The sequence below is a fragment of the Colletes gigas genome, unplaced genomic scaffold, assembly GCF_013123115.1.
Source record: "Colletes gigas isolate AHSC1104 unplaced genomic scaffold, ASM1312311v1 Colletes_gigas_Sc00010, whole genome shotgun sequence".
NCBI classification, from domain to species: Eukaryota; Metazoa; Arthropoda; class Insecta; order Hymenoptera; family Colletidae; genus Colletes; species Colletes gigas.
The window spans coordinates 7329777-7342106 of record NW_025106639.1 but is presented as its reverse complement, the minus strand read 5'-3'; the positions used below and the strand labels follow the sequence as shown (position 1 = coordinate 7342106).

Here is a 12330-nt window from a genome sequence, read left to right as displayed (position 1 = left end):
ATTGCACGCGGCCAACAAATTTCCTGGAAAAAGAAGGCTGGAAAGAAAAGGACAGGAGAGAATAAATACAACGAGCACACCTGTGCTTCTACGTGTTTTCCTTTTTCTTCAATGTTCGTCAACAGAAATACTGCTTTATTTAGAACTGCTATACAAGTTGTTACGACTAACCGTGAAAGGTTAATGCTACGAAGGCGAAATATTCACAAACGATAAAATATTATTCACGAAAATAATTACTTTACGGTAATTATATCGCCAATTTTCACAGTTAGAGTTGTTGGAATGATCATATTTATTTTATCGATCGTTTGAATATATCGTAATTTTTATAAATATTCCAAAACTTGCAAAAATTAAAGTTCGTTAATTATTTATGCTTTAATAGCATATTCCAACTACGTTTTCTTAAACTTGCGTAAAAAATGTATGCAAATTACAATTACAATAATTCATAAAGACAGATTTATAAACAATCACTTTAACAAATAATACTCGCGACCAGAATACAGTTAAATATAAACCATTCCAATTTACTCTTAATGTCTACCGTTAGCCATTCCTAAGTATCACACTATCGAAAGTACTTTGATACACATATCGAAAAAGGTAAAAAGTTCATTAACCATTTTCATCATTCATCTTAACACAGACTGATTATAAAATTATGTATCAACGAATTAATAAACAGATAAAAATACATAAATATTAATATGTATGTTAATTTTTCTTGTAATAGGTTAAACGTTACCAATATACCCTTCGAATGTCGAGTTATCTGCCATCTACCATGGTAACGTCTACGCGCCAATATTATAATAGGCGGAAGTCGAGTTATCTGCCATCTATGGTGTCGTTTACGCGCCAATTCCATGGCGTCGTATTCCAATCAAAGACTGCCACAGAAATAAAATACAAAGTAAAGTCAAATGTATTGCAGTAAACATATCTAATCATAATTAAGCAATAATTATATAATAAGTAATTTCGTTTAAGGAAATATAATGAATCGATGCCGATTAAATATCAAAGAAAACGCGAGAAACTCGATTCAATTTTTCTCACAATTCCGACTCAATTTGTAGTAAAAACGTATTAATATTATTAGAAAAGTACCATTAGAAAGTAAATCCGAGTAGTAATAACGAGAAAATATCGAAAGGTTGGAAATACGTACGATTACGTTGGTTACGAAACGCCGGCAGGTTTAGACATGTCTCGACAGGTCTGAACATGTCCAGACATGTCTCGACACGTCTTACTGTTTCAACTAACGCAGCACGAATGTCGTTCACGAATTGGTGGCGAGCTCTGCTGTCTGAGTTAGGAAGTAATTCCTTAACTTTGAATTCCAATGAAAGACTGTAACAGAAACAAAATGAAAATGCGTTAAAGTATATGAACAATTGTTACAGTTAAGTAATGATTAAATCCTAATCGTATCGTAACAGATTGTAATTAAAACGCGAGTAGTTATAATGAGAAATTATCAGCAGGTTAGAAATACCCACCTCGGTCGCGAAACAAATCTAGACGTCGCGATAAATCTTACTGCGTTAATTGTTCGACGACGAGTGACGATCTCTCGCTGCGCTCGGTAACGCTCGGGAGTTAGGTAGCGGGAAGGGGGGGAAGCTCCGACGTCTCACGAGCGTTACCGATCTCGGGCCCAGCGAGAGAGCGTAGTCTATTTACTTTAAAACCATATTGATGGATGACGATATAATATGTAAATTATGTATGTATTTTCTTACATTACAGAGATGCCAGACGGAGCCCCGGGTGCACCGACGACACCTTATTCCACTTTCTCACACTATGCCAGATCACTCGTACGTGTGTTCGTGAAGTTTCGGAAAGTCGACAAAGGCAAACTGACGCATGCTCTCTTTCTCGATTCTCCGAAACTGTCCGAAGTAATTTCGGGCCGTCTCGTGGGAGTTGAGAGAGAAAGGCTCACATTTACTTTCTCGTAACGTACATAGCAATCATATGAAAAAGTTAAATGAAACTAACAATTTTTCGATCTATTATATTTGGCACGTCATCTACCGCAATTACACCATAGACGACGTACAGAAATACGAGAAAGGCCATACTCCACTATAATACGTTCGATGGAACTTTTTGTTCCACGATTCTAGGATCCCTTTTTCACTTCGTGCCATAACTAACGTTATCAATAAAATCAAATAAGAATTTCGTGCCATTTCTGGTAATAATTAAAACAGTTTCATAAAATATTCTGTCTATGGACCTAAGAACGGTACCTAGTTTAAAGGGGTAAAAAGGGAGTCCCCTAGATTTGTTTAAATGGAGGGTGGATAACGGGTTTCCATGTAACAAAAATTAGTGGAACTCTACGTACATAGGAATTGTAACTGTGATGAGTCGTCACAATTTGAAAATCCACGCAATCATAGTTGAAAAAAAGATTTTAAATCGACCGTGTGTTGGATCTGGTATCTGGGAACATTAAACCGCAGTCTGGACAACTGTTTACGTGTTCCGAATAAATTGCATCGCGTCGTTGCAGTGCAGAAGTTTTGGGTATTGAATTTGTGATCCTCTTGGATGCAGCAAGCATATTTCGAGATGTCAACCGGTTGATATTGCTTCACAAATTACGTCAACGTTGGTACATTTTGTTACAAACATCTTTATAATTCGAAGATACGATGGATATAGAACTTGTTGAAAAATTCATAGAAGTGACGGGTAAGCATTGCTGTAACGAGACGTAGGTTAATACCGTTAAATCAAGGAGGAAAATTTCGCCCTATTTTACGTAAATTTATTATTTGTTCGATGCAACTTGTTTTCATCGTATACTATTGTTATTATATTTTTCTAATAATGGATGCACATGCTATTATTATTATTTAGTAAGTAATAAAGCTTTTGTGCGTTAACGATTGCGACACGATTATTCTTTATTAGGAGAGAGTGCAGCAATGGCTCGTCTGTATTTATCAGTAACTGATGGCAATGTGGAAGCTGCAATAAGCTTAATGTTTGAAAGAGGTCAAGTACCTGAAGAAGAACATGTAAACCCTGAACCAGAAGTGAGACCTCCTATCTTACCTACACAAGAAATATTGGTACCAGCTGATCCAGTCTGTTCTTTTCCAAGTTCATCAAATAATGTATTTGATAGATTTAGGGATTTTGCAGTAGAAACACGTTAGTATTAATAGGTCTGTTTGGGATTAGGTAATACAGTATTGCCCACTTAAGTGTCAGGACTGGCTATGGTCGTTTAAGTGGGCACTACTGTATTATGTGATAGATACTCATCACCGTAAAACATTTAATATAGAACGACAAGAAGAAGAGTTGTCACGTAGAGTAGCTGGGATTCATCATATCTCCCAACGTATATCAAAGAGGTTGGAAGATTTATTTCGACCTCCATGCAGCATCCTCTTCTTGGGTTCTTTTTTAGAAGCTCGTGAACATGCCAAGACATTAAATCGTTGGTTACTTGTAAATATTCAAAATTCCCAAGAATTTGCCTGCCAGATCCTTAATAGAGATGTGTGGTCAAATCAGCAGATTCGAGAAATTGTAAAGGATCATTTTGTTCTGTGGCAAGTAAGTTGTATCAAAATGTTTGTACTCTAATCTTGATTATATTATAGACACTTAATGCTTATGTTTCTAAACAGGTCTTGTCAAATACCGGCGACGGAAAGCGCTACATCGATTTTTACAATGTATCAGAGTATCCCTACTTAGCAGTAATAGATCCCAGAACAGGAGAATGCATGAAAATTTATAATCATATTACTGTTGATATTTTAATATCTGCTTTAAATGATATGTTAAGTACTCATCCGTCACCAGAATGTGTAACAACTGACCCATTTAGTTCAAAAACATGGAACAATTGCACTGCAACAGCAACAAAAGAAAATCCTATGTCTAGTTCAACAATAAGTGTACGATTTCGATATGCTTCGATTAATTATAGACTTTAAAATTATGATCTTCTGTTTGCTTAAATTGTATATTTTCTTTTTAGGATTGTAGTAGTAGTAGTACTAAAACTTCCAAACATGTGATCGATAATTTAAACGACCCAGGTAAGCGGTATCTGTAAAATAACCGAATATGTTTAAAAAATATACACCTACGTGCAAGCGTTTTTCTTATAGATAGTCACAATGGCGTAACAAATGTTCAAAGTTCAACTTCAACATCAAGCTCAAGTACAAGTACAGCAATTGATGATTCTGAAAATATAAATAAAAAACGAAGAATGAATGAGTCTGACCTAAAAAAACAAAATGAGGGCATTAGTTCAAAGGTTTATATTTAGTCTGGAATTAAGAATATTAATTAATACAAATTTGTACATAATATTTTTTTTTAGGATACGTCGTGTAAACCAAAATACCAGCTGAACGAAATTAAACCTAGTAAGAAGCTTGAAGAATATTATCTAATTCTGTAGTATATTTTTATATAAATTACTTAAGACTAATTGAAACACATTTTCTTTTTACAGATAGTGAACCTATAAGTCTCTGTTTAAGATTGCCAAACGGTAACAGAGAAACATTATCAATGTATGCAGCAAATACAGTCGAAGTAGGTTTCCTGATTATATTAATAAATGTAGTATGGCACAATGAAGCACATATATCAGTTTCTATTTTCTAGGATTTTATAAATAAAATGGAAAGCTTGGGTTACGTGTCATCTGATCATAGTTACTTGGTACCATTTCCGAAAACAAATATCGGAGAACTTGCTCCGGAAATCCGTTTGTCAGACACGGTCTTGTTTCCAACAAACACAGTATTTATAACAAAGTTATAGTAATTTGTTTGGTAAGCAATTTTTCTATCAATGCATAAAATGATATTTAAAATAATAGTTTATCTTTTATTATTGCAGAACAAAATAGTGTACTGCATTTATTTTCTTTCAACTGCTAGTTGGAACATATCTTAAGTTCAAAGAATATTAACAACCTAAAAACAATAGTACATATGCACTGTCATGTGTGTTCAATTAATATTTAGGTACAATTGCAATTTCTGCACTTGTCATCGTATGGTATTACTATTACAATGTCTCTTAAATTCTTTTAAACAATGGGATTATAGCATACAATCATTGTACTTCCATAACATTATTAAATATTAATTATGACTTCGAAAATCTTTTTCACTGTTACAAATGTATTTGATATTAATATATCGATATATCGAATTTACTTTTCAGAAGGTGCCAAATAAATTATTAAAAGTATTATGTAAAGTACTAAGAATCAAAATAGCCCATTGAAATACAAGTTTATGTGTATTATTTCTATAAAAAGTTATATTAGTAGAATTAATAAATTTCATAAATCTATTAATACATCTTTTGTAGTATTTTTAATAGCTCAATATTTTTTTTCATTATGTATTTAACCCTCGAATGGCGAGCCATAAATGATTAAAACTGAGTCACAAGTAATTCATACGACTTCCTCTTCAACGCGTTTCAAGCTTCAAACTCACATTAAATTTTATTCCGTTAATATATTTTTCGTCCAATAAATATACTTATTTTCATATCTTATTAGACCTCTAAAAAGACGACCTTCTACCGTCTTTTCAGATACTGCGACGATATATTCTTCCAAGACATAAACATCGCATGATAAAATAGTATTATATGCCTTTGATTTATTTTAGATGAACGCGGATACATCCCTCCTTATTCGCGACACATTGAATACTTCAACTACTACATATGTTGAAGTAAAACATTGCTTTGCTATGAGCATTATCTGAGGTATCGTATATCAAGTAGTGAAGTGAGGCCTCAAAAATTTGGAGTAAAAGCCTTGACCGTACGAGGGTTAAATAAACGGAATGGCATCAACAAACACTGACATGTATGTGATAAACCGTGTATCGGTGATAACTACTCCTTCTATCTTATTTCAATGCAGAACATCAGAAAATTATATTTTATGTTTTTATAACAATGATTTATGTATTAACAATTCAATAGATTAAGAAACTTAATGTTCAAGTGTTTAATTTAAATAAAAATATACAAGATATTTAGACAACTATTTTGAAATAGCCATTCTTTGGAGAAATTAAAAATTTTACAAGAATAAACATTCGTTAACAACAGTTCAATTGTTGTTTATTTACATTAACGTGATGTAAAGATGATATATTAACAGGGAGAGTTACATTACAAAATATGGAACACAAGGAATGTCTGTATACTGTAACATCTGTACAAATAATACAATTGTTTATAACATTCGCATACATCATGTACATGTGCGTGCAGATGTATGATAATTCTGAAGGTAAATATCGGTTATATTTCGCAAATCAGGGTCATAACCTCAAGTAATATCATATACAATAAATATTGTTTTGTAGATGTAAAAGACTTCAGAAAAAATTGGTATATAATTTTATTACATAGTTGTCTAACTTCACTACGAAATTATTAGAGTACATAATTCTCACCGTGATATTTATTCAGGAACATTTTCTCATTAAGTTAAGGAACCACTCAATGATTATTAATAACACATATTCACTGCCCAACGATGTTATGATTTGATGCGCAAAACGGGTTACTTCTGAAGCGATCGAGTAAAAGTCAAGTCGTGTGCGTACGCAAGGCATAACCAGTTGTATTTTCTGCACAATGAAATAAAAAAAAAATAACGAAAAATTAGGCGCATTAATGCAAATTATGGTCATCAAATCTCAAAAGATAATTAGTATTACGCTAGGTACAGACGAAAAAATATTGCTTAAACATTATGTATTATTTAATATCGTTTAAATAATAATATAAAATGATGTATGTAAAATATAAGAAGTATACTCAATAAATACATAAATGGAAATAAAATATAGTACAAATGCATGAAATTTCAAAATTATACATAATATTAACAAATTTAACTAACAGCTTGAATACTTTTATTTTCTATATACCAAGATTGTACATTGTAAACTAGAAAATCATGTTAAGTACATTTTGTAACAGTTATTGATCTCAATTACTTACTGTTCTTTCTTATATGTTTCAAATTCTGTACAAAGAAAGGGGAAGCTATCCAAAACATGTTAAACATCAATATCGGAAAACTGGCACATTAATTAACTGTTATTTTTAATATTGATATATTATTTGCAATTTACTTATTAATAACTTGAGTATTATATGGAATTTCTGTCACAAACAGCATTATATAAATTATATTATTTGTATTAATTTACATTTACAATATAAGCGAGTTTGTTTAAAAAATAATACAAGCAACAACACGAAGCTGCTATGTATCCGAACACGTTTTTTTTTTATGAGAAAAGCAGAAGAATAAAATATGCAAATAGCTTTCCTGATCTGTATCGATCGGCAAAGTTAATCTTGATGACAGTATTTGAACTGCCAAGAATATATGTATATATTTATAATCAGATAAGTATATACGAAAGTACATATTTCCCTAATAATTGAAAAGTAGAAACTTATGCAAGAAATTCTTCTTTCATACCAAAATATTTTAAGAAAACACCCATTGGTGTACGCTCCAATCCAATACCCTCTATCGTGTTGGCAAGCTTATTCTTAAGATTCCTTGTTCTCAATGATGAATGTATAAAAATCACTAAAATTAAGAACAAAATGATTATAGATTAATCCAAAATAATATTCTCGCAGTTTGGTTTAGAACTTATTAGAAGAGAAAGTAAATTTTTATATAAAATTGTAGAAAACTTACCGCTGATCGACAGTAACAGGCTAAATAACAATAAAAGTATGGAAGATAGGGTGTAAAACACAAAACATAGACAAAGAACAAGAAGAATAACTTGAAGTAGCGGGTACTGTTTTTTAATTTCATACAGTATGCCATGATTTTCAGAATACACAAGAAGGCATTGGCCCCAAATCACTACCATGGCTAACAAGCCAAGTAACATTTTTGATAGATTTATTGACCTAAATAATTGGAGATACAAAATTACAATGGAATCTATAAATTTGAACAAGGCCTTTCTCGCCGATATCGCGTGTTACTTACCCCACAAGAAGTATTATGGTAATTGTCATATAAAGATAATTGGTTTGATAGTAAATAAGATTATTTACTACTCTATTGCCCCATTTCTCGAAATCTTTAAAATTGGGCAACTGGAAACGTGACGGTTCCAAAAGAAAATCGTTCAAGCTACGAAGGGGTGGCAGTTCCCAATCCTTGTTTGTCGCTTTTGTTTTATCCATAATTACGATGTTGCTTACGATTGTTAATTAAATTCTATGGCTAGATCTTATACTCTCGTGTTAGTCGTACTTAGACAATTTCGCGTCACAGTATTTTTGGATGATGACGACGACACTACGAATGTCGTGTAACGTTCACAATTACAAGCACAGATCAACGACTAAATTTAGTAATTTAAATCTAAGCACGGTTGTTAATTTAGCAAACGAACGAATACTTATTCGAATCGAAAAGCTCGCGCACTTCGAAGAGTAGTTGCTTCGAAATCGATTCGGAAGCCAATTGAGTATCTTAATGCATTTACTTATCTTCTATCAAGTAACAAAAACATCGAGGAGCAACACACGATCGCGTCATATTATCTTAGGAAATACGAACACAGCGCGCGTTTTAAAAGTCTTTTTAGTTGCATATAAATTAAGCAACAATATAACTTGATCTATCGAAACAAAGTATATAAAAGTCGATCAAAATATTGAACACCTTCGAAAAGACGATTGCCAATATTTCTGTGATTATAGGGATATTTAATATATCCTGAATTCTTTTCTGCCATTGGTGTATTTTAATTTTCATTCGTTTAAAAATATATATGTATATCACTTTGTAGTTATCCTGATCGACAAAAACATTGTGTGTCAAACTGGATAATAAGTAACATGTTTACATGTTATGTTCATATATGTAACAATTTTTATAGAAAATTGTGGTCGATAATGGTACTGCATGGTTAAAATAATTCGTGTAATGTGATTAATTCTTAGCAGTAATTAAAAATCTTATACCGAGTCAATAACATAAAAAGGCACATTAAGTTTCGTCGCATGGAACTGTGATAATAATGATTAATTGATAGCATCACACGCATCGATCCAATCGTTGTATACATCAATCGGTTCCGATAACACATTAACGGTAGTTTGATAATCTTCTAAGCAAACTCGACACGATATTCTTGCTGTATTTCGACACTTGTCCCTAAAACCACAACGAAACACCACGTACGATAATCTAGATTGGCAGGCGTCGTTTTGGAGGGAATAAAACTTACATTTTCACATCACAGGACTTCTCGTGGTTACAAAATGGACACGTAAATTGTATATCCATTGGCTCGATAGCTTTTCTTTTTTGCGGGGCCTGTCGTTTGCTCTTTCTTCGACCCATTTTCGGTACGTTTTGGACAGTTTCAGCTTCCAGAAATGTAACCGTTACAGCGATTTGAATCTGTCGCGCATGGGTCTACAAAAACAACTGTATTTGCATTTCTATCGATGTTGGTTGTTTCAATTCGATAATTATTGGAAAAATTACTGTCAAACGATTCGCGGCATCCAAAGTTATTCTTCTTTACGAACGAACTTGCACAAATAATAGTGTGAACTTCAGAATGATTTCCCTCTAATGTGAACAAGGGACTACGACCGTTAATACCCTAGAGGATATTTATCGAACGATCGTAATATGATCAAACGTAAACGATCGTGCTATTGTTCCGATTCACGACTCATTTTCCCCATTAGAACGTTCCGTAAAACTATTATTATTGCCCATTTGAAATAATTTCTTATAAATTCTACTATAACAATACTTGGGAAGAAATAATAATTTAGAATTGAAAGAAAGGTTCATAATAACAGTACGCATTACTTGTCAGAGATGACATTTAATATATATATATACATATATACATATGTATATATATATGTATATATTTGTATAGTAAAAGTTGGTAATTATAATGAAAATCTTTGATGCAAAATTAAAATCAAGTATAATACAAATTGGTCTAAAAGAATGTCAAGCATGGAAATAAGGAGATTTCATGGTTTAATATTATATCGTTATGATTTATTTTTTATGCAATTAAATATTAATGACACGTGATAATTTTTGCACCCTATTTAACAGCAAGTCTCCCTGTTTGACCATGGCTTGATATTGCCAATTTTTGCTATCCGGTCTATTGGTTTCAACTATTCCACCAACGCGATCAACTTTACAATGTAATCTTCCTGCTGCAATGAAACGCGATACTTCCCTGTAGAAAATAACATAAAAAATTAATAAGCATCGTATCTACGAATTAGCAATTAACGAAGAAGGTACGAAGCTTACTGATCAATGTACTCTACTGTAACACCAAAAGCTTCGGCCATGTATTGTAGCGTCAGAGACCTGTAAGATTCCAGTAGTTGCGTGTACGCGAGAATGCGCATTTCTCTGACATAGTATCGGTAATGAGGGAATATTAAGTAATCCCTACGTAATAAACCTTCGACGTGAGCTAGAAACGTATTAATACATCGTTATATGTTCTATAGAAAAATTTTCTTGCTTAAAGAAAATTTCTTAGTACCGAGATTCTTGAAAAAATCGGCGTAGTGGCAGTTGTACAAAGAAAACAAGTAATCCTTGACATCCGAATTGCTGTGAAGTACTTCCAAAATTTCAGAACCTTTGATAATTTTATCTCTAAGTTCATTTCTAGGTAAACTTATCATGCTCAAATATACTGTGTATCTGACAAATGTATTGTAATCCATTAGCTCGTAGCTTGTGAATGTACTAATTGTATCCAAAAAGAAATTTGCAGCTTCTTTGAAATCTCTGACTGCTATACAGTATGTTCCTTGATATACTTTCAAACGATTTCTTCTATCCCAATCACCACCCTCTTCTATCAAACTGAAATAGAAATATCGATATCTTCTGTTCCTGGTATACAGAACTATTTAGCAAACAACGTTACTTCTAAACATTTTTATACCTTTTGGCCTTTTCTATGTTTCTTGTAATATGATCATGATCCAAGTAAAACAATCCAATCCTAATATTATGAAATACAATGTCTAGTCTATGCCCCAAAGATACAGTTTTATCATAAGTTTTTCTAAATGCAGAGATTGCGCCTTCTTTATCCCCTATTCTGCAAAGGTGTTCAGATTTCTTAAGATTAGCTTCACGAACTTCCATCTCTCCTAGGTTCTTATCAGCATCCTCGATCGCATCATCCAATACTTTTAATTGCTCTACATTGCGAGCTTTCATCGTAGATAAAAGGTTATCATCAATTTTCCAATCCAAATCTTTGCATACTTCTTCATAAAATGGTGCCATATCTATAAACAAATTATTAGATTTTCGTAATTTTCCTAACATATTCCTCCGTCTCCTCATTTTAATAGGTAACAAGAACATAATACAAAATAGATCAATATTATGATGTTACAAGGAAAATTACGATAGTAACAGCAATAGATTTATTAATAGTAAGTGAGAAAATTAATAATGTTTACTTGCGAATATAAAATCCAAACCATACAGTATATTCGATTATGAAGAGGTTAGAATAAATGTCACAGTGGAATAATTTTTAATTTTATCGTACGCAAACGTTTTAAATAAACTTGAAACATCAAACATTGACAAATTACGCTCGAAAATTTCTTCGATATTTAATTTATCGATGTAATTAATTTCACTAAAAAAGATGCAATCTCACTTTCTGCTTTAATGGCATCTAGGAGTTTATTCTTTAAGAAAGGATCGTCTTTGTGTTCCGGTAGGCTTAATAAAAATTTTGTTTGAGCCAACTCTAAATTTGGATTTTTCTCCAAACTTTGTTCTTCTAAAATCTCAAACGGCATTATAAACTGTTATTATAATTATAACTATCGATAAAAACAATGAACCGACACTTTGTACTTTGCAAAGCATGGACTAAACGAACTCTAGATCAGGCTGTCCACTCATGGAATCCCATAAACGATTTTCTTTCCCTCTGCATGACGTATTGTGTATAATTGGCTTGTGACATACGCAGCGGCCAATGGCTCGATACCGAATTTAAAAATACTTGTTTGCACTAACTTATATGCGGCCGCGTTGTAACGTCCGATTGGCAGAAAGCGGGTTGGACGTGTAAGCTGACGTCGCTGATTGGCGACGATTACAGTGAAATTTACGCTACGATGGGCAATGATTAAAAGCATTAAATACGTCAAAAACTCCATGGCTTGCTTGTTCGAGCTGTTCCAAATGGGAAAAAACTTTGATTCAAC

General features: G+C 32.6%; 4 protein-coding genes and 1 long non-coding RNA gene across 7 annotated transcripts; 1 reads left to right on the top strand and 4 right to left on the bottom strand.

The window, feature by feature from the left end:
• Nucleotides 1-760: 760 nt before the first annotated feature.
• Nucleotides 761-1562, bottom strand: LOC122397870. Its single transcript, XR_006259156.1, has 3 exons — nt 1512-1562; nt 1178-1362; nt 761-896 (listed from the first exon to the last, which is right to left on the bottom strand). It is a non-coding gene; the product is annotated as an uncharacterized LOC122397870 (long non-coding RNA).
• Nucleotides 1563-2453: 891 nt separating this feature from the next.
• LOC122397598 (UBX domain-containing protein 7) lies at nt 2454-5996 on the top strand. Of its 2 annotated transcripts, none has more exons than XM_043396847.1 (10): nt 2454-2718; nt 2941-3183; nt 3320-3594; nt 3669-3941; nt 4025-4085; nt 4158-4309; nt 4376-4421; nt 4511-4593; nt 4666-4835; nt 4903-4979. In XM_043396847.1, exons 1-9 carry the CDS (start codon nt 2679-2681, stop codon nt 4822-4824), a joined length of 1332 nt encoding a protein of 443 aa, XP_043252782.1. In that variant the 5' UTR covers nt 2454-2678; the 3' UTR covers nt 4825-4835; nt 4903-4979. The 2 variants fall into 2 exon arrangements, with proteins under 2 accessions (XP_043252782.1, XP_043252781.1); XM_043396846.1 differs by lacking the exon at nt 4903-4979 and adding an exon at nt 5691-5996 and having other exon boundaries at nt 2455-2718.
• Nucleotides 5997-6485: 489 nt separating this feature from the next.
• On the bottom strand, nt 6486-8618 carry LOC122397599 (PRA1 family protein 3). The gene is made up of 4 exons (XM_043396848.1): nt 8066-8618; nt 7763-7983; nt 7535-7648; nt 6486-6668 (listed from the first exon to the last, which is right to left on the bottom strand). Exons 1-4 carry the CDS (start codon nt 8263-8265, stop codon nt 6628-6630), a joined length of 576 nt encoding a protein of 191 aa, XP_043252783.1. The 5' UTR covers nt 8266-8618; the 3' UTR covers nt 6486-6627.
• Nucleotides 8619-8980: 362 nt separating this feature from the next.
• On the bottom strand, nt 8981-9734 carry LOC122397834 (transcription elongation factor 1 homolog). 2 transcript variants are annotated; one of them, XM_043397273.1, is made up of 3 exons: nt 9581-9734; nt 9318-9508; nt 8981-9244 (listed from the first exon to the last, which is right to left on the bottom strand). In XM_043397273.1, exons 2-3 carry the CDS (start codon nt 9431-9433, stop codon nt 9112-9114), a joined length of 249 nt encoding a protein of 82 aa, XP_043253208.1. In that variant the 5' UTR covers nt 9434-9508; nt 9581-9734; the 3' UTR covers nt 8981-9111. The 2 variants fall into 2 exon arrangements, with proteins under 2 accessions (XP_043253208.1, XP_043253207.1); XM_043397272.1 differs by having other exon boundaries at nt 9318-9734.
• A 307-nt stretch (nt 9735-10041) lies between these two features.
• Nucleotides 10042-12007, bottom strand: LOC122397740 (26S proteasome non-ATPase regulatory subunit 6). The gene is made up of 5 exons (XM_043397103.1): nt 11772-12007; nt 11037-11388; nt 10626-10954; nt 10385-10553; nt 10042-10307 (listed from the first exon to the last, which is right to left on the bottom strand). Exons 1-5 carry the CDS (start codon nt 11914-11916, stop codon nt 10133-10135), a joined length of 1170 nt encoding a protein of 389 aa, XP_043253038.1. The 5' UTR covers nt 11917-12007; the 3' UTR covers nt 10042-10132.
• Nucleotides 12008-12330: the final 323 nt, after the last annotated feature.

Bases quoted from the DNA above. Each gene is read 5' to 3' on its own strand.
- LOC122397598 (XM_043396846.1), top strand. From the start codon at position 2,679: ATGGATATAGAACTTGTTGAAAAATTCATAGAAGTGACGG. The intron at 2,719-2,940 runs GTAAGCATTGCT...ATTCTTTATTAG, and splicing joins AAAATTCATAGAAGTGACGG to GAGAGAGTGCAGCAATGGCT. The intron at 4,422-4,510 runs GTAAGAAGCTTG...TTCTTTTTACAG, and splicing joins GCTGAACGAAATTAAACCTA to ATAGTGAACCTATAAGTCTC.
- LOC122397599 (XM_043396848.1), bottom strand. From the start codon at position 8,265: ATGGATAAAACAAAAGCGACAAACAAGGATTGGGAACTGCCACCCCTT. The intron at 7,649-7,762 runs GTAAGTTTTCTA...TCTTAATTTTAG, and splicing joins CCTGTTACTGTCGATCAGCG to TGATTTTTATACATTCATCA. The intron at 6,669-7,534 runs GTATGAAAGAAG...TTCATTGTGCAG, and splicing joins TGTTTTCTTAAAATATTTTG to AAAATACAACTGGTTATGCC.
- LOC122397834 (XM_043397272.1), bottom strand. From the start codon at position 9,433: ATGGGTCGAAGAAAGAGCAAACGACAGGCCCCGCAAAAAAGAAAAGCT. The intron at 9,245-9,317 runs GTAAGTTTTATT...TTGTGGTTTTAG, and splicing joins AAGTCCTGTGATGTGAAAAT to GGACAAGTGTCGAAATACAG.
- LOC122397740 (XM_043397103.1), bottom strand. From the start codon at position 11,916: ATGCCGTTTGAGATTTTAGAAGAACAAAGTTTGGAGAAAAATCCAAAT. The intron at 10,955-11,036 runs GTATAAAAATGT...TTTCTATTTCAG, and splicing joins AACATAGAAAAGGCCAAAAG to TTTGATAGAAGAGGGTGGTG. The intron at 10,554-10,625 runs GTACTAAGAAAT...ATACGTTTCTAG, and splicing joins CGATTTTTTCAAGAATCTCG to CTCACGTCGAAGGTTTATTA.